This window comes from Panthera tigris, chromosome E2, assembly GCF_018350195.1.
Source record: "Panthera tigris isolate Pti1 chromosome E2, P.tigris_Pti1_mat1.1, whole genome shotgun sequence".
In the NCBI taxonomy this organism is placed as follows: Eukaryota; Metazoa; Chordata; class Mammalia; order Carnivora; family Felidae; genus Panthera; species Panthera tigris.
This window is the reverse complement of record NC_056674.1, coordinates 47,854,031-47,874,827: the sequence shown is the minus strand read 5'-3', so window position 1 is coordinate 47,874,827 and position 20,797 is coordinate 47,854,031. Positions and strand designations below refer to the sequence as shown.

Below are 20,797 nucleotides of genomic sequence, written 5' to 3'. Positions count from 1 at the left end.
GGACACAGAGGCTGAAGAGCCCATCAGAAAGCAAGGTGGTCTCTAAGCTACTGCACCAGCCTTTCATTTTTATTTTTTGGACAGGGTATCCATTAGAGATTGACTGTTAGATCAGTAGATGACACTGCTTGATTTTAATCCCCCCTGCTTCTACTGTAAATTCAGCTCATATAAAAAAACTAATTAAAAGGAATCACACCCTAATAAAAAACTAATCACTGATGCATAACTCAACTGTCAGAAATTAAATAGTGGCCATTTGGCATAGCTGATCTAATACACAAGCAAGATTCAGAAGACAACTTCAGGAGAAAATAGTGATGAACCCACCAGAAAGGGGGAGAAAGACATGTAAGATATGTTGATGAGCTCTCAGCTAGCTGGTTCTCCTCTTAGCCATCCTTCTCTGTGAATTTACAGCCTCTCCTCTTTTTTCAGGGTCCCTAAAGGTGAGCATCTGGGGGGCTGTCTTGGGCCCTGTGCAATTTTCCTAGTTTGCTCTGTTCTTAGAATCTCCATCTTCTTTACATGCCTTCAGTGAAGGTCTCTATATAATACTCACAAATCTTGCTTCTACTTCCAATTCCTCTCTTACAAATTTAGTACTGAATTTCCAAAATTTCTTGGATATCTACTGTCATCTCAAATTCACCATATTCAGAACCAAACTCATCACCACCCACTGATTTCCATTCCTCCCTCCCTTCTTCCTTCCTTCCTTCCTTCCTCCCTTCCTTCCTTCCTCCCTTCCTTCCTTCCTCCCTTCCTTCCTTCCTTCCTTCCTCCCTCCCTCCCTCTCTCCTTCCCTCCCTTCCTCCCTCCCTCCTTCTATTGGTACTGTGGTAGACCTGGGGCACAGATAAGGATAAGGCACTCCTTGACCTTAAGGAGCTCAGAGTTTGTTCCAAATTGGAGAATCAAAACTTGAGTCAAAAAAGATCTAAGTGTCCTACCTCAAAATCCTTATTTTGTGTACAAGGCAACCAAAGCCCAGAGAGATCAAATGGCTTGTTTAAGGTCACAATTGCTATTGGCAAAGCCAGGCATTAAACCCAGCACTCCTGATCTGCTAATTTCCATCAAGGACATCATACTTGTCCCAGCCACTCTACTTAAGATCTGAGGAGACACATGATTCCTCACCATGTCCCAATCTCAACAACCAATAAAAAGCACTTTAATGTCTTTCTTTTGAACATCCCTCACACCTGCCATTTCCTTTGCTTTCTGACCATCAGCAGGCCAATCATCTAGGTCAACATGACCTTCACACATCACCCTGAACTTGCCTGCAGAGATGTTCAGTCTCCCTGGTACTTCCTGCACTAGGACATTTCCCCTGCCTGACCTACACCACCCTCCAATTTGAACCATATGTGGCTACCATGATAACATTTGTAAAACACTTGGTACACATCATACTTCTGCTCCAAACCCCACAATGAATCTCAGATATGCTCAGCACACTGTGTGGGAGAAGAGGTCTGTACTTATGGGAAAATACCACTTGCACTCTACTCCTTGGAGAATTATTTTCTCTTGAACTAGTATCTCTCAAATATATATGACCAAAGAACTTCCTTTTTGCAAGGAACACACATTACCACCCCTCAAATCCAGTGATGGCAGAAACACACTGTGGGAAGCAATAGCCTGTAGGCTACAGTTCAACAGGTTGGCCAGGCAGCCCAGACTTCCTTTATTCTCCTTCCCATCCTTCCAATGACTGCCTGCTCTGGCAAAACTGCTCCATTCATCATTATTTAATACTTTATTTTCACAATTTATCCAACTGTAAATATTCTACTTCTTCCTTTCCACTTACTTAAATCTTATGCTTCTTCCAAAATTCAGTTCAGGTCTCATCTCTTCAATAAATCATTTCCCAACTCTCTCATCCCAAACTCCTGTAGCATGTATTTACTTGTATCAAAAAACCAAAGTCTCAACAGCAGAAAACACGCATAGCTCTCAGATGGGTCAAGAAGCTAATTAAATGGCAAAATTTTCCCTAACAAATACCTTTAAATTAATCTACAAGGTAAGATTATATTACATTTCCAAGAAATGGATTTCTACAAAGCAATCAGGATCTAGAAGGAGGGGGAAAAAGAATATTTAACATCAATAAAATATTCACTATTACTGACAATGAATTCTGCTTTTTTAACCAGAATAACTTTAGGAAGATACTAGGAAAGTCTCATGCCTTCATTTTCATTTTGCAAAAAATTTCAAGAACCAGCTAATTAATGCTATCATGAGAAGAAAAGTGAATAGTGTACAGAAAGAACAAAATCATTACAGATGCCATAAACACCACTAAGTGAATATTATTCTCTTCCCGTTTCTAGTAATTTTTTTCACATGATATAAACAAAACTAGTCTCATTTATTTAAAAGGTAACATTTCTGCATATCATTATTTAAAAATTTTTTTTCTTAATGGTGAAAAGATGCCTTGTGATAATAATGCCCAATTCAGTTCCTATTTAAAGTTAAAAGCAATCATTAAATGTCATATTTTAACACACATGTATCTCCACAATCTCCCTAAGAAGCTTCAGGTTATAGAAGAGCATGTGAAGAGAAGGAAATCTGAGGTATCCCTACTCTTTCTACTTTCTGAATTGAAAATGTACAAAACTCACCTGTGGACCTCCCACCTCCTCCTGACCACCAATGTTTGCCATCCCAGAGTCATTCATTCCCAAAAAGCTATGACAACAGGAGAGCAGTCATCAGCCTGGATCTCCAGTATAAGCTGGGAAGAATCTTGAACTGTCTGTACTCTGGACCTTACTGGTATGTCTAAGATTACCATGACTGATTGCTCTTCCCTGCCTCTGCTCAGCTCAGCTCAGCCCATGCTTACTTGAACTTATAATGCCTTCCTGATCTCTTTAATATCTTCAGGCTTGACCTATCATCATAGAGACCAGTCCTGTTCTTCTAAGACTTTATGTTCATCTTGTTTTACCCTTTTGCTGGTCTAGCACATCATATCTGAAGATCCCTTTGCTCAGATGAGCCCAGTCTTCTGAGGTGAGAGAAGGTTTAGCCTCAAGCCATATCACCAACCTTATCATCCCACATGAACTCTTCACTTTAAGCAAACTAATCCATTCATGGAGACTTGAATTATCCAAGCTATACACATCCCTCATTTTGTTTTTCAAAAGTCCTGTCCTGTAAGACCCCGTTCAAGGCTCTGCTCCCATGAAACCTTCTCTAATTTGGCTTCAACCTCTGAACTAGTGTACTGACTGTCTTCATCAGAGATTCATGCAGCAGGTCCTGCAAAACAACAGTCCCAAAGCATGTCTCCTAGGAGAAGACTCTCTCTTGGAGAGTTACAGTGCAAATTATCATATTAAAGACTTAGAGGGGCGCCTGGGTGGCTCAGTCGGCTAAGCATCCGACTTCAGTTCAGGTCGATCTCGCGGTCGTGAGTTCGAGCCCCGCATCGGGCTCTGGGCTGATGGCTCAGAGCCTGGAGCCTGCTTTCGATTCTGTGTCTCCCTCTCTCTCTGCCCCTCCTCTGTTCATGCTCTATCTCTCTCTGTCTCAAAAATAAATAAACGTTAAAAAAAAAAGACTTAGAAATCTTACAGCAAAGAAATCTTCCAAACAATATTGAATGCCCTGTTACTGAAACTTATTTAGCTGTGGAATCCCTTTTCTATCTTCTATCCTTTAATAATAATTTGGAAGCACAGATATAAGGAAAACAGGTCTCCACAAGTCAGTGGCATTTGCCATAAGTGATTTTGTATTCTAATGTGTCCATGTGCCCATGTCTTCTTTCCAGCTGGTTGGAGTAGTAATAATCCAGCAGCTCCAATTAGCTTTGGGCTTTCTCAATGTCTATTGCTGTCTTTATCCTCACATCACTCTGCTTGCTAAGTGTAAAGTCATGCACAGTGCCTAGTACATAGTGAATACAGAAGATTCGAGCTACTTTCATTTTGAAGCAGTAGAGAATGTGGTTAGGAGTTGGGTCTGTGGAAAATGACCCCGTTCTAAGTCTGGCCGAGCCCTCACCAGTGAGATGGAGGACTATGTCTGTTTTGTTCATTCATGCCTTATACACACACACAGTGCCTAGGACAGAACATACAGTTAGTTAAGTATTTATCGAGTGAATTAAGGACAAAGCAGTTCTCAACCCAAATGATTTTGCCTACCAGGAAGACATTTGACAATGGCCGGAGACAGTTTGGGCTGTCACAATTAGCATCTGGTGGGTGAATGTCAGGGATGCTATGAAACATCCTACAATGTACAGGACAAAGAACTATCTAGCCCCAAATGTTGAGAAACCCAGAGTTATGCTGATCAGGGATAAATTTCTAAATACAAACACTATTTGGCTTTGAGCAAGTTGTTGAATTTTTCTAAGTCTTAATTTCCTCATCTGTAGAATGCAGAACTGATTATAAGATTGTAATAAGATAATATATATACAAAAGAGATAAACTGAGTAACACATACGAGATGTTTAACACAGTGATTGGTGCATAGAAAGTATGACCTATAGATGTGACCCGTGAGCATTCTTACTGTCAGCCTTTATTCATTGTCTCATAATGACATGAAGCTTTCAACTGAAATCTTCATGGTCTCAGAACTCACTATATCAATTCTAGAGTGACTATTTTATCAAAATAAACTCTGTACCCCCATTTATGTCTCCTGTACAGTCAGATTTTATTTATGTGCTCACCAGTGGCTCAATAGTGAAAATGTTACTCAAGAAGAGCATGCTGTCTTCCTGAACCAGCTTCCTCTGATTCTCAAAGGTGTGGGACAAAATGGAAAGACGTTCTCGGAGTGAAGGATCAATAACGCACTCTTCAAGAAACTCATCAGTCTCATTCTTTTCCTCTTTGCTCAGATCATCACAGACCCTAAAAAAAATAGAGGAAACATGAGATCCATTTTGATACTCCCATGAAGAACATTGTAAAGGCCTCCCCTCCAGTCCATCCTGCTGGAAATGGTCTTGCCCATCACCCTGAGGTAGTCCCTCCTTGCCCTAAGTCTGTAACATACCAGCTGGGTGACTTTGGACTTTAACCTCTTGAGAGCATCAGTTTGCTCATCGGTTAGTCACTTCATTTGACAAGCCCTCCCAGGTTTCCTGTTCCACTCATGCCCATTTACTTACTCCTGAGTCCTTATGTATATTTAGACAAATATTTTCTTTCAGGTAATTATGTTTCTCAGGCTTCTTCTTTTTTTTAAGTTTATTTATTTATTTTGAGAGAGACAGAGCACAAGAGTGGGAGAGGCAGAGAGAGGGAGAAACAGAATCCCAAGCAGGCCTCGCACCATTAGCACAGAGCCCGATGCAGGGCTTGAACTCACAAACTGTGAGATCATGACCTCAGCCAAGATCAAAATTCCGACGCTTAACCAACTGCACCACTCATGCACCCCTCCCAGGCTGTTTTTTAAATATTTAACATTTACCCTACCTCTTACACTTGAAAAACAATTTTGTTTCTTTTTAAACTTGCTTAGATTTTTTTTTAACTTTAGTTATTTATTTTGACAGAGACAGAAACAGCGTGAGTGGGGGAGAGGAAGAGAGAGAATCCCAAGTAGACTCCACGATGCCAGTGCAGAGCCTGACAAGGGGCTTGAACTAACAAAACCATGAAGTCATGACCTGAGCCACCCAGGAGCCCCCGCTTAGCTCTGATTCTTTCTCAGCTGTTAGTCCCCTAGAGAAAAGAATCTGGAACCATCAAGGACCAGTCTTGGTTACTGATGCTACTACCATTTACTAGCTCTATGACTTTGGGGGTTATTGAAGCCTCAGTGCCTTCACCTAAAAAACAGAAATAATAGAAGCTCCTCCATCATAAAGATGTGTTGACGATTCAACATGAATAAGGACCTGGTGCAGTTCCTAGGACATAGCAGGTACTCAATAAATACGAGTTTTCTCCCTGGGTCAAGCATAGGCAATTACCAAGCTGTAAAGCTTTTAAAATGCTCAAACCACACCTAAAGTGAGCTCCTCTTTTCTCTCCTTCTAGCTCTTAACATCCATTGTGGTAAGTCAGAAAAGCAGCCTTTCCCAACCCTCTCCTCACTACCCTCACCAGAGCTGTGCTCACAGTACTCCTAGTATCTGTTACTTCACCTGCACTTAGAAGACTGAATTCTATCTCCCCCCAGGATGTATGACTATTTTCCAGCATTTTACTGGTATTATCAATGGTGAGAGACAACTTATTTAGTTAAGTGAGTGCTCAGTAAGAACCCTGAGTCACCAAATCCCTGTCCCAGCCCCAACTATTTTCTAAATGACTTCATGCAAACCGTTATGTTTAGCAATGTCAAATAGCTCTTTTTTATAACTTTAGCATTCAGGTTCCTTTGGTCACAGAACATAAAGAAGTCAAAGAAATGGGTTCAATGTGTTCTGGTCCCGAGGAAGAAAGCATCAGAGGATGCACGGGCTTCCTTTTCATTGCTAGCTTGAAAGCAGCATCCAAGGTAACCAGAGCAGCAGACCTTGTACACTGCTGAGACAAATTAAAGAGACCTCAGTCCACAGAGAGAAGGGAAACCACTTACTCCTGTGAGTGGAATTTTTGATACCTACCTTTAGGATACACCCTGAAGAAACAATCATGGATAAAAACAACGACATAGCCAGAAAGATGTTCATCAAAGTGCTAGCCACACTACCAACAGATGTGGGTAAATTTGATGTGAGAGACTGAAGGACTGGTTAAAAAAAATAATGGGAATCATAAACATTACATTTCTTTAGGTTATTGGGTTATTGGGAGTGCAGTGTGGGGATGAAATGTCTTGTATGGATCGAGGATGAAAATTCTGCAGGAACTGATGAGAATGATTACCTCAAACCTTACAACAGAAAACAAAACAGAACAAAACAAAAATTCCCAAAAGCTCTTCTCCCACACTGTTGGCATTCATGAATCACTAACAACCACATAATGCGAAGGGGGTCATGATATACTGTATGTCTCCCTCTGTCTCCTCTGATTAGAGAACTGGAGCCATGGCTGAGAGTCTAAGAAGGGAACATGCAACACCTTGAGCTGGGTTGACTCTAACAAGTGATTCTCTATACCTCAGTCTATTGTCTGGCCATCTTGTCCTGCTGGTATTCATGGTCTCCTACATTCAGAGGGGGTTCTGTTTTACAGTGAGGAAACCTCTTATCAGAGAGCTAGCCACCTTCAGGCATCAAGTACAGTCCAGCCTATAGACTATAGTGAATGGGGAAGAAATGTGTCTCAGGTACAGCTGCATTGAACCAGTAATGTTCCCTCATGTTGAGGTGCTACAGACCCTGCTCCTTTGCAGCACCCTCAAAAGATAGTAACTGGGTGCTGAGGAGATTAAAAACTAAGAGCCTTGGGCTTCAAGAGAGAAATACTCCCATATCCACACACTTGGCATGGAAAATATGAAGCCATCCAACTTCAAATGTACAGTGTGACCCTGGACACCAAGCAACTCTGTGATGACTATTATAAACTGAAGACTAGAGATCTCCCTTCCTGTTTACCAAGTACCATTCAAGTCTTCAGATTCTTGTACAACCCTACAGAAGAGAAGGGCCCCTCAAATACAAGTAAGATTAAATTTATTACTAGCCACAGGGCAGGTTCAAAGTCCAATTAAAACTGATCTATCTAGAGAAACACATCACTTCCTACACCCGAATGGTGTGGAAAAAAATCCATGCTGACAACTTTGTGGGGGTTCCATCGAGGATTCTTGAAGTTCTTGTATAGAACAAATCTAGAATTATAGCCAAATGCTATTAAAACAATGGCCATGACCATCATGGAGAAATGGGGAGCAAAAATCCTCAAAAGCCCATGCCAAGTCTCTGAATAGAATAAACTGTGATTATAATGAGTATAAAAGAATCTTGTAGGATGTTTTATAATCTCTCAGGACAAGGAGGAGGAGGCAAGGAGAGAGGAATGAATCCTCCATTTCTGAAGAGATTAATTTCTCTGCAAGTCCCAGAAAAAACATCAACAAACATGAAGACCCAAAGGAAAACTTCTTAAAGTTCCACATATCTGATTCTGAAGGTTAAAAAAAAAAAGAAAAACGAAACAAATCCCAGAACTTCTTCCTAGGGGGAGTGACATCTTCATTGTCAGAGTCTAGAGCCTAGGATTAGCCCAAGGTCCTCAAATATGGACACGTGTCACGAGGTTTTGGTAGGTAAAGAGGAAGTCATCCTTTTTAGAATGGAAATAATAAACAGCCAGAAAGGAATAGGGTTTCCTACTCCTGATTAAGGCTGAAATTCAAGATCTCCAAGTCTTGACTCAGGCCACATCACTAAGATGCTGGAGGACAGAAACCGCAATGGCTAGAATGGTCTTGAGGGTATCCATTAAAGCAATTAGCATTCTCAACCTAACAGTGAGGAACTTTCAGCCCCTGTAAGATGAATGCCTTAGGACCAGCTTTAAGCCATATTATAACTAGAGAGCAGCGGGCAGATTCTTGAGTCTCACCTAGAAATCTACACTGACGTATTAAATCTTAGGTCCTTGGGGAGCTACAAAAGGAAACTGTAGTCTCTCAAAGTATATGCATGAGCCCATTTAGAATAGATCCTCTCTGTTCCAAGTTGAGGACCAAACTAATGGTGTTTGCCTTGCTTTTCAAGAGGATGAGCATTCCATGGCTAGTTATGTCCAGAACAAAAATTGATAACTAACAACATGAACTTTGATTTTTAAAAATACATTAAAAAATGAAAGTTGTGGCAGATTTGGGGATATATCAAGGCACAAGACAGGCATAAAACAGAAAAGACACTCTGGTCAAATAAGCAATTGGGCATAAATGGCTTTGTATCCTCTCTATTTTACCTCTTGCCCTAGCCATCTGGCCCTAGGAGAGGGGGGAGGGAGAAGGTAAGGAGCAGCATACTCAATAAACTCTTCACTTAGATCAACCAATCCAGTTTGGAGAAACATGAGTTGGGCTGCCATGACTCCCAAAGTGAAAATGGAAGTATTCTTATTTAGGCATTTGAAACCACTTTTCAAGTTCATTATTTAATGGAGGGGCATAGTCTTAGATGATGAAAGGAGGCTTCCAATCATGGTTATGGAAATACTATTCCATATTATTCCTTTGTTACAAAAAAAATACTATAGGAAATAATAGACCAAGAGAGATAATAAAAGAAAGACAACACAAGAGAAAAGGAAAAATAAGCCTCAGAATAATATGAAAGAAATAGGGGCATGAGTATCAGGGGAGGTAAAGTAGAGGGGAAAAAAGAAAGAAATGTCCATCCATGTATAGTTGAAATTATATTCTCTATCCCTGGCATCTCTGATAATAACTGGTTTGAATTTTTTTTCTTAAGTTCAACTATTTAAATTAACTTCCTTAAACACTTTTTGGACATTGGCATGGCATCAGTCATGTCTTATACATACAGTCAAACACACATAGTTGAAGCTGAAGCTGGCTTTCCTTCTGATAGTGTGCACCCATCCTCCCAAAAAGATTATGCCCACAGGACAAGCAGGATATTGAAACATGGTTTACTGGCATCTCTGTGTTTGTACCTGCTCTCCTATTTTATCTTTAAACATGCTTGGACCATTCTCATTGTTGGTACACTCGTGAACGAAGGAATCAGGACAAATGAAGCAGTGGATGAGCAATTTTCTCTTGCCTTTTGAACTACTGGCATTTCTATGGTATGAGGCAAACTGAAGTTTTTAAGCAGGAAAGCCTTTTCTTTTCTCACTTTTTAAAGATGGCACAGTGGTAATCCAGTGATTAAAGCTCATTGTCTGAATGATAAAGCTTCTGGTCCACTGTGTCCTGCCATTGTCACAGCTCCTTCTGATTCAATTAGGGACAGCACACTGGGGGATTTCTGCCTGGTTTCCATGGACCCAAGACTTTTACTTTTATCACATACTAACTTGGTTTTAAACAAAGCTTTGAAGCTTCCCAGGGCTAATCTTTAATGAAAATGGAGAGGCAAATAAAAAAGGCTGAAATAAATTCCAATGAAAGCAGCAAAAGTGCTAATTCAGGGAGGGTGGAAGGAGATAAAAATGAAATTGGACTTTAAAAGAGGCAAGGACAGACTTGGTAAAAAGAAATACTCAAAATTGAACAGTGATGAGATTAGTTAAAAGAGTTTGGTTTTCCATTTCATTAATTTTCTCCACTGCCTGAAGTATCATTTTAAAAAGTAGAAGATTAAAGATACCAACAAGGAATCATTATTAAATTATATGGTTAGCAGGGATCGAACAATGCTACTAAAACTGAGAATATAAAAGTCATTATATCTAAGCCTTTCTTTTTCCTAAATTCTTTGTTTTCTGGAAATATTTTTTCACCGAAAAAAAATTTCACATTGATCCCAATCCAAAAGAGGTTATTTTTAGAAACTATGAAATCTGACCAATCTGATTAGAGATTGAGACAAAATACAGACCTGTAGGTTAGTTTTGAAAGAACAGTGAAAAAATGATATATTCGGTCTTCATTTTTCTTTTAAAGTTTGTTTATTTATTTTGAGAGAGACAAAGACAGTGCAGAGAGAGGGAGAAAGAATTCCAAGAAGGCTCCACGCTGTGAGCACAGAGCCCAACTGTCTGGGATCAAATCCACATAACTGTGAGATCCTGACCTGAGCCATAGCCAAGAGTTGGATGCTTAACCTACTGAGATACCCAGCTGCCCCTAATATATTTGGTCTTTAAAATCCAGGAGTTTAGCTACTAATAAATTAAAGCCAGGTTAAGATGAACTGAGGATGGGCAATACTGTGTTCCAGATAGCTCTTTAAATGAAATTCTTTAAGTGAAATTCAAGTTTTTAAATTCTTTTCTTTAAATGAAAAAAGGAGCATCATACACTGGAACCAAGCTATAAAAAGCTGACCTTGTTTGAGGTGGTTAAAAACTTACCACAAAAGTCACTGATTTTTCATAATAACTGAGCTTTGAGGTCCCCCAAATTATAGCATATAGGTGTTTTTCTTACAAACCTATACTTTTCTCTGTCTTCCTCTTCCTGGGTAGCAAATATCTTCCACTGGAAATGGGCAATGATGTTACTGCGGTTGTGAATAGTTACAGTTCGCTGACTGGCCAGAGATATGTAGGTTTTCTCAATGATCAAGGAATTCCTGTCCAGCCTTATATTCATGTCTATGGCAGCTCCATAAAGAGACAGAAATATTTTTTCACCTAGAAATTAACAAAGTATAAACACACTTTGAGATTTATTCTAGAATGATGCTACTAGGCAATTTTTTCCCCAAAATAAAGTGATAACACAAGCACTAGACATTTTATTCTTTTTTCTCCTCCATCAATCCAGAAACCAGACATGATCAGAAAACTTAAATATTATGTATTGTGTAGTTATAGAGAATCAGACTATCTTATTTGGTCACTGTAAAAACCACATAAAATATGAATTTCTATGGTGGGTATGACAAGACCTTTTCTTCTTTGTAACATTTCTAAATTCTACAGCCTGACCACGAGGGTACCTGAGTTTTAGAATTATAACCACATGCCTCATTTTTATTCAAAACATGAATTGGAAATCTGATTCCTTTTTTAAATAAGAAATTGCTTTTTTTTAAGTTTATTTATTTATTTCAAGAGAGAGAAAGAGATTGGGAGGGGCAGAGAGAGAGGGAAGGAGAGAGAGAAGGCCAAGCTGGCTCCACACTGTCAGCACAGAGTCCGATGTGGGGCTTGAACTCATGAACGACGAGATTATGACCTAAGCTGAAAACAAGAGTCCAGTGCTTAACTGAATCAGCTACCCAGGGCCACCTGGCCACCCAGAACCCTTCTTTTTTTTTTTTTAATGTTTATTTATTTTTGAGAGAGAGGGAAAGCACAAGTTGGAGAGTGGCAGAGAGGGACAAAGAGGATCCAAAGCAGGCTCTGCACTGAGAACACAGGGCCCAAAGGAGAGCTCGAACTCTTAACCATGAGATCATGGCCTGAGCTGAAGTCAGAGGCTCAACTGACTGAGCCACCCAGGCTCCCCAGAATTCTGATTCTTTTTTTTTTTTTTTAATGTTTATGGCTGAGAGAGAGAGAGAACGAGTACGAGCAGGGAAGGGGCAGAGAGAGAGGGAGACACAGAATGTGAAGCCGACTCCAGGCTTCAAGCTATCAGCACAGAGCTCAATGTGAGGCTCAAACTCATGAGCCACAAGATCATGACCTGAGCCAAAGTCAGATGTTTAACCAACTGAGCCACCCAGGTGCCCATGATTCTTAAAGTAACTATACCAAGTAATATCTGGGAAGAGCTGAACATCATGCAAGGATCTAAGTCCAATCAAAGGAGATCAGAAAGAAAGAATAACTAACTACATTAGTAAAAAGCTGACTACTTGAAAGGAACCACTTCTTTAAACAGCAGCAATGAAAAGAAAACAAAAATGAAACACACACACACACACACACACACACACACACACACTCTATCTGGATTACATAATTACATAGTAGTTACATAGAAAGAAAACAAAATAGGGACACTGGGGGGCTCAGTTGGTTAAACATCTGACTTCAGCTCAGGTCATGATCTCACAGTTTGTGAGTTCAAGACCCACATTAGGATCACTTTTGTCAGCACAGAGCTGCTTCAGATCCCCTGTCCCCCTCTCTCTCTGCCCCTTCCCTCATGCACTCTCTCTCTCTCAGAAATGAATGAATGAATGAATGAATGAAAGAAGGAAAGAAAGAATTCTTGTCAACTTTTAAACTTTCTGATTAGCTAAATTTAACAATCTGGTAGGTGGAAAAACTCGTTTTAATTTGCATAGTCTTAATTATGGGTGATGTTGAACATCTTTTCATCTATTAATTCGATATGTGTGTGTGTGTGTGTGTGTGTGTGTGTGTGTGTGCGTGTGTGTAGTTTTTTTCTGTGAGAAGCCTATTTTAGCCTTGGTGGTTTTCCTTTTGAGAAGTTTACCTTTTGGTTATCAATTTGCGAGATCTTTTTGATATTAAGAAAATAGTTTTTGGGACGCCTCCGTGGCTCAGTTGGTTAAGCGTCCAACTTCGGCTCATGTCATGATCTCACAGTTCGTGGGTTTGAGCCCTGTGTTGGGCTCTGTGCTGACAGCTCAGAGCCTAGAGCCTCCTTTGGATTCTGTGCTTCCCTCTCTCTCTGCTCCTCCCCTGCTCACACTCTGTCTCTCTCTCAAAAATAAACATTAAAAAAAATTAGCTTTTTGTCATACATGTTGCACTTTTTTCCTCTTTTAGACATTTGAATTTCTTTATGACTTTTTCCTAAGTCTTTTTTTCTGAGTCTTTATGTAGTCTAATTTAATTCTTTAAATAAATGGCTTTTCCGACCTGGGCCAGTTCACCCCTCCTTAGGCAACCTGGTGGTCCCCCGCTCCCAGGAGGTCACCATATTTATGCCGAACTTAGTGCGGACACCTGATCGGCGCAGCGCGCTACAGCCCAGAACTCCTGGGCTCAAGCGATCCTCCTGCCTCAGCCTCCCGAGTAGCTGGGACTACCGGCGCTTGCCACCGCACCCTCTTTTCCTTATGACTTTTAAAAATAAGTTTATTTATTTTGCAATTACATTCTTATTTCAACTTCCACCTTCCCTTTAAAAAAAATTTTTTTTAACATTTATTTATTTTTGAGACAGAGAGAGACAGAGCATGAACGGGGGAGGGTCAGAGAGAGAGGGAGACACAGAATGTGAAGCAGGCTCCAGGCTCTGAGCTGTCAGCACAGAGCCGGACGAGGGGCTTGAACTCACAGACCATGAGATCTGACCTGAGCCAAAGTTGGAAGCTTAACTGACTGAGCCACCCAGGCGCCCCATCCCCCTTCCCTTTAAAAGTAGCTCCTTTGGGGGCGCCTGGGTGGCGCAGTCGGTTAAGCGTCCGACTTCAGCCAGGTCACGATCTCGCGGTCCGTGAGTTCGAGCCCCGCGTCAGGCTCTGGCCTGATGGCTCGGAGCCTGGAGCCTGTTTCCGATTCTGTGTCTCCCTCTCTCTCTGCCCCTCCCCCGTTCATGCTCTGTCTCTCTCTGTCCCAAAAATAAATAAAAAACGTTGAAAAAAAAATTAAAAAAAAAAATAAAAGTAGCTCCTTTGAGGAGGGCACCTTTTGGGATGAGCACTGGGTGTTGTATGGAAACCAATTTGACAATAAATTTGATATAAAAAAAAAGTAGCTCCTTTCTTAAAGAAACAAAGGAGGCCATAAACAAGTCTGGCTCATTGTACTATTTAAAATGAGACATATGTGATTTTTTTTCCCCCAGCAATGATACTAAACTACCAGGCCAAAATTTTAGGAAAAATAGGACCAAAAAGATCAATGAGCATGCATGGAAGAACATATATGAACACATATAGAGAAAGTTAACAGAGTTAAATATTACACTGGAGGGGCGCCTGGGTGGCGCAGTCGGTTAAGCGTCCGACTTCAGCCAGGTCACGATCTCGCGGTCCGTGAGTTCGAGCCCCGCGTCAGGCTCTGGCCTGATGGCTCGGAGCCTGGAGCCTGTTTCCGATTCTGTGTCTCCCTCTCTCTCTGCCCCTCCCCCGTTCATGCTCTGTCTCTCTCTGTCCCAAAAATAAATAAAAAACGTTGAAAAAAAAATTAAAAAAAAAAAATATTACACTGGAATTGTCTGTATCTTGCAGGGAACTTCAGTCCTTGGATGTGGCGATCATGGACTGGTTTCACCCTCAGAAGCCTAGCATAAGCAACTCATTTCTCTTTAGAGGAAAGTACCTGTATATCCAAAAGGTATAGAGATTTCAAAATTTTCAACATTTTTTAAGTACACAGCCCAATATAACCAGGACAAAACTCCATTTATTTGAATGAGCAGATATAAGAAAAACAGAAACAGATTAACAAAGAATTATATACTAGAATCATCACATAGACTGAAAACCAACTACACTTAAAGAAACAAAAGATACTAAGAACAAACTGAGGGTTGATGGGGGGTGGGAGGGAAGGGAGGGTAGGTGATGGGCATTGAAGAGGGCATCTTTTGGGATGAGCACTGGGTGTTGTATGGGAACTAATTTGACAATAAATTTCATATAATAAAATAAATAAATAAATAAATAAATAAATAATAAAGAAACAAAAGATGAACTTGTAGTTATACAAAAGGAGTGGGAAATCAAACAAAGATCTAGAAAATGTGAAAAAGATCTTATGTGGATCCTGAGAAACTTAACAGAAACCCATGGGAGAGGGGAAGGAAAAAAAAAAAAAAGAGGTTAGAGTGGGAGAGAGCCAAAGCATAAGAGACTCTTAAAAACAGAACAAACTGAGGGTTGATGGGGGTGGGAGGGAGGGGAGGGTGGGTAATGGGTATTAAGGAGGGCACCTTTTGGGATGAGCACTGGGTGTTGTATGGAAACCAATTTGACAATAAATTTCATATATTGAAAAAAAAATCCAAAAAAAAAAAGAAGGTACAGAAAAAAAAAAGAAAATGTGAAAAAGAGTCATACTCTAGGCTCTTATAGAAATAAAATAAAATAAAATCACCTAAAATTTTAAATCTCTAAAAATAAGATTAATAAGATAATTTTAATAATTTTATGAAAAATTAGTTAAATGGAATGTGGTTCCGAAAATACAAAAGGCAATGAAGAAGTAAAAATATATGAAAAATGAACAATGAATGAGTAAAAGACTAGGTAGATGGAGTGAAAATGTATAAAAGTGTTTAATTGGAAACTTGGAGAAGAAATATATAATAAAGCAAAGACAGTATTTCAAGAGATTATGGTTATGAGTTTTCTAGGATTGATTAAATGTATCACTTTACAATTCAAAAAGCCCAACAAATGTCAGGTAGAATAAATTAAGAGAAATTAATACATGAATATATTGTAGTAAAAGAAAACTAAAGAAAACCAAAGACAAAGAGAAAATCCTAAAAACAGCCAGAGGAAAAGATAGATATATCTTCAAAAGAGACAGATTATCTTCAAAAGGATGCACGGTTAGAAATACAGCTAACTTTTCAACTGAAACAATGGAAACAAAAAAACAAACAAAAATGGAATGGCTTCTTCAATGTGATGAAGTAAAAAACAATGCCAACCAAAAAGTTATAGTTTTTCATTCTTTTTTTTGTCTATAAATATCTTTGTTTTGTCTTTATTTTTAAGGATTTTGTCAAAAAGTAAAGGATTATAAATTAGCATTATTTTTCTTTCAGCACTTGAATAATACCATGTTACTATCTTCTGGCTTCATAATTTCAGCTGAAAAGTTTGTCATCAGTATTATTAGTATGCCCTTTAAGGTAATGTGTCTTTTTTTCTTCTGACTCCTTTTATGACATCCTCTTTGCTTTAGTTTTCAGTAGTGTTTGTACTAACAAGTGGTTGCTAAGCTTTGTGAACCATGAATTAATGTCATTCAGCATTTTGGGAAAATTCTCAGCCATTATCTCTTAAAATATTTTTTTACCCCACTCTCTCCTCTATTTCTAAAACTCCAATTATATGCATGTTGACCTTTTGACTGTGTCCTGCATGGCTTTTGCTTTCTGCTCTATTTTTTTTTCCCATTCTTTTTTGTTTCTCTCTGTGCTTCAGTTTAGATATTTTCAGGTATACTAGCGCTGTCTTCTGCTATGTACATTCTACTATTAAGCTAATACAATTAGTTTTTCATTTCCAACATTGTATTTTCAGTATAACATTGGTATTAAAATAGGCCAACACATAAACTGAATATCAATGTAAAATCCTAAAGAAAAAATTAAAAATCATAATTCATCAACACATTAAAAGATACTTCACAACCAAGTGGAGTTTATTCCAGGAATGAAAAGATGGCTCACTATTAGGAAATCTATTAATTCAGAATAGATCTAAGGAGAAAAATTATATAATGTTCTCCATTGATGCTGAAAAAGAATTTGACAAAATTCAAACCATATTTTTTATTTTAAAAATTCAATAATATAGGAACTGAGAGAATTAAAACATAGTATAAAGTCTAATTAAAATGGCATTAAGAAACAGATCAATGGAATAGAATTAAAAGTTAAAATAGGCCCAAATACATGTTGGAGTGTATTATATTACAAAGTCAGCATCTCAAATCATTGGTGTAACAATAAACTTTTTGTAAAAAAAAAAAAAAAAGTGCTTTTGGGACAACTTGGTAACCATAGGAAGAAAACATACCCTACGTCTAACAAAAGAATAGATGTCAAATGAATAAAATATTTAAGTGTTCAACATGAAACCATAAAAGTAGAACAATACACAGTATTTGTAACTTTACAGGGGGAAGTTTTCTAACCATGTCTCAAAATCTAGATTCCTCTAAAACATATTAAGAAATTTTATTACATAAAAATGAAAAAAGAAATTTTTCATGGTACAAAAATTTTAAGTAAAAACAAAAGAAAAAAAGTGGTTAAAATATTTGTACCACTGGGAATGCAAGCTGGTGCAGCCACTCTGGAAAGCAATATGGAGGTTCCGTAAAAAACTAAAAATAGAACTATCCTATGACCCAGCAATTGCACTACTAGGCATTTATCCACGGGATGCAGGTGTGCTGTTTCGAAGGGACACATGCACCCCCATGTTTATAGCAGCACTATCAACAATAGCCAAAGTATGGAAAGAGCCCAAATGTCCATCGATGGATGAATGGATAAAGATGTGGTGTGTGTATATATATATATATATATATATATATATATATATATATATATATAATGGAGTGTTACTCGGCAATCAAAAAGAATGAAATCCTGCCATTTGCAACTACGTGGATGGAACTGGAGGGTATTACGCTAAGTGAAATTAGTCAGAGAAAGACAGATATCATATGACTTCACTCATATGAGGACTTTAAGAGACAAAACAGATGAACATAAGGGAAGGGAAACAAAATTAATATAAAAACAGGGAGGGGGACAAAACAGAAGAGACTCATAAATGTAGAGAACAAACAGAGGTTACTGGAGGGGGTGTGTAAGGGGGGATGGGCTAAATGGGTAAGGGGCGCTAAGGAATCTACTCCTGAAATCATTGTTGCACTATATGCTAATTTGGAAGTAAATTTTAAAAAGTAAAAAATAAAATTAAAAAAGGTGATATGGAAAGATCTCCAGGGTATATGATTAAGTGAAAAAAAGTAAGGTTTAGAACAATTCATAGTGTGCTGTTTTTATGTAAGGAGGGAAATTAAGAATATGCATTCATGTTTGCATCTATTTGCATAAAAACACTGGAATAAAATTAGAGCTGTGTGGGATGAATGAGGTAAAGTAGAAATGACACCTTTCAATATAAACTTTTGATTTTTGAACACATGAATACATTACTCATTCAAAACTTTAATGTAAGGAAGCATTATAGGGCTTTCAGGAAACATGTAAAGCTGTCAGATAGCAATGGTAATGAGAGAAATATACACTAAAATACTATTTTGTAACAATTAGATTAACAAAATTCAAACAGTTTGAAATGCTGCTTGGTACTCTATTGGCAGTGGTGTGGAAAAAACAAGAATTTCCATATAATGCTGATGAAAATACAAATTGGTACAACCACCTGACTAACCAACTTAGTTTCCAATAAAGCTCAAGACATACTTGCTGTATAACTCTGCAATTGCACTTCCTAAAGACAATCTCATCCAGCTGCACAAGACATATACAGAGATACTCACTGTGGCACTGTTTGTAATAGCAAAAAACTGGGAAGAACATACTAATATTCAGTAGGAGAACAGGTAGATTATAGCATGTTCATGGTGTTAAAATGAATCACAGCTATTTGTATCTATGTGTTTAGATATTTAAAACATAAGGTTGAATGAAAAAGTCAAGTTGGGAAATGGTATATACAGTATGATATCACTTATGTGAAGCTTAAAACTACTCAAGACAATAGATACATTGTTTATGGATAAATATGTAAAAATAGCATTAAAATGTACCCAATACAGTTCCTCTGAGGACCAAGCCATGGGAATTAGATCAGGAAAGAATAATGAGAGAACTTCAAATCTATTATCAGTTTAGTTTTCCATAAAACATCTGAAAGAAATGTGTATAGCAAAATGTTGAGATGTGTTAAATATAATGGCTGTTGGTTTTATTATTTCTGTGCTTCTGTAGTTATTTGAAGTTATTTCATTGCTTAAAATCTAATCAAGGGGAAAGATCCTAGGGCTTACTTATTTCATACAAATCTAGGGTCAGAGGGACTAATGTCATCAATTTGAATTGATCACAGCAAAACTGTTTTCCAGAAATATAGCAAGAGCCATTATACTCTTTTTGAAAACCATCTAATATTGATTTTTTTTCAATCTATCTTCCCCAAATCATCAGATCCACAAATTAAAGGAAGCAATAACTCCTGTCTTATTTCTACAACCTTAGAAAGTGTTCCCAATCCCAAGCTACCGAGAAAACAGATAGGATGAAAGGAATATTATGCCTGTGAGAATGGATAAGGTTGCTGTTGGCAGCATTGGAATTTTTGTGTCTCCTTGGAAGGCCTGTTCCCACTTTGCTTCCTTTTTAGTTTCTGGGGTTGAACGTTGTAATCATTGTAGATGAGGTTAACCACGGTCATTTATTATGTCCTAGTAAAAATATGTTTTGTGGAAGTCTCATTACATCTTGCCATTACATTTTGCTACTATCAAACAAACAAACAAAAAAGAACAAAAAAAAAAGAACAAAATTAATTTTACAAAAAAAAAATATGAAGCCAGCTATATACACAATACATTTCATACTGTGGTTTCAGTACTTTCAGACAACAGAGGGTAATAAATAAAATGTATGAGTGGAGCCATAAATTCTCTAGCAACTAGCAGGTTGATGGAAAGGGTGTTTCTCATCTCTTCATCACAGCAGGGTCAAATTCACCATGCAAGTGAATTGCTAAATCAAACTTCATCAGAAGTGCTCATTCTCTGAAGGGCTCAGGAAACAACTTACTAGACTTGACTGAGCTTACCCAGCACATCGCGGCAATGCAAAGGCAGTATTCCCCATCTATATGGAAGGTAGTGTACGACTGAGAAAGTATGCTGGCCTCAGAGGGTGCCAAAGACCTGGGTTCAAGTTCCAGCTTTACTTAGGTATACGGTCATTTATTTTTTTTTATTTTTTTATTTTTTTTAATATATGAAATTTATTGTCAAATTGGTTTCCATACAACACCCAGTGCTCATCCCAAAAGGTGCCCTCCTCACTACCCATCACCCACCCTCCCCTCCCTCCCACCCCCCATCAACCCTCAGTTTGTTCTCAGTTTTTAACAGTCTCTTATGCTTTGGCTCTCTCCCACTCTAACCTCTTTTTTTTTTCCTTCCCCTCCCCCATGGGTTTCTGTTAAGTTTCTCAGGATCCACATAAGAGTGAAACCATATGGTATCTGTCTTTCTCTGTATGGCTTATTTCACTTAGCATCACACTCTCCAGTTCCATCCACGTTGCTACAAAAGGCCATATTTCATTCTTTCTCATTGCCACGTAGTATTCCATTGTGGGTATACGGTCATTTAATGTCTCTGGGCCTTAGTTTACTCATCATTAAAATAAAGGGAGTTAAATAAACACAAAGAACAATATGGTGGCTGCCAGAGGGGAGGGAAGTGGGGGGCAAGATGAAGTAAATGAAGGGTATTAAGAGGTACAAATTTTCAGTTGTAAAATTATCACAGGGATGAAAAGTAGAGAATAGGGAATACAGTCAGTAATACTGCAG

General features: G+C 38.4%; 1 protein-coding gene across 15 annotated transcripts in view; it reads right to left on the bottom strand.

The window, feature by feature from the left end:
- The window catches only part of HYDIN (HYDIN axonemal central pair apparatus protein), a 441,202-nt gene that overhangs the window by 262,793 nt on the left and 157,612 nt on the right, over positions 1–20,797 (bottom strand). For all 15 annotated transcript variants that reach the window (XR_006211638.1, XM_042967954.1, XM_042967958.1 and 12 more), the window contains 2 exons: positions 11,048–11,249; positions 4,727–4,910 (listed from right to left, as the gene is read on the bottom strand). Coding sequence is in view for 14 of the 15 variants with exons in the window: in XM_042967954.1 (XP_042823888.1) it covers positions 4,727–4,910; positions 11,048–11,249 (386 nt within the window). In the remaining variant the exon portion in view is untranslated. The remainder of the gene's footprint in view (positions 1–4,726; positions 4,911–11,047; positions 11,250–20,797) is intronic.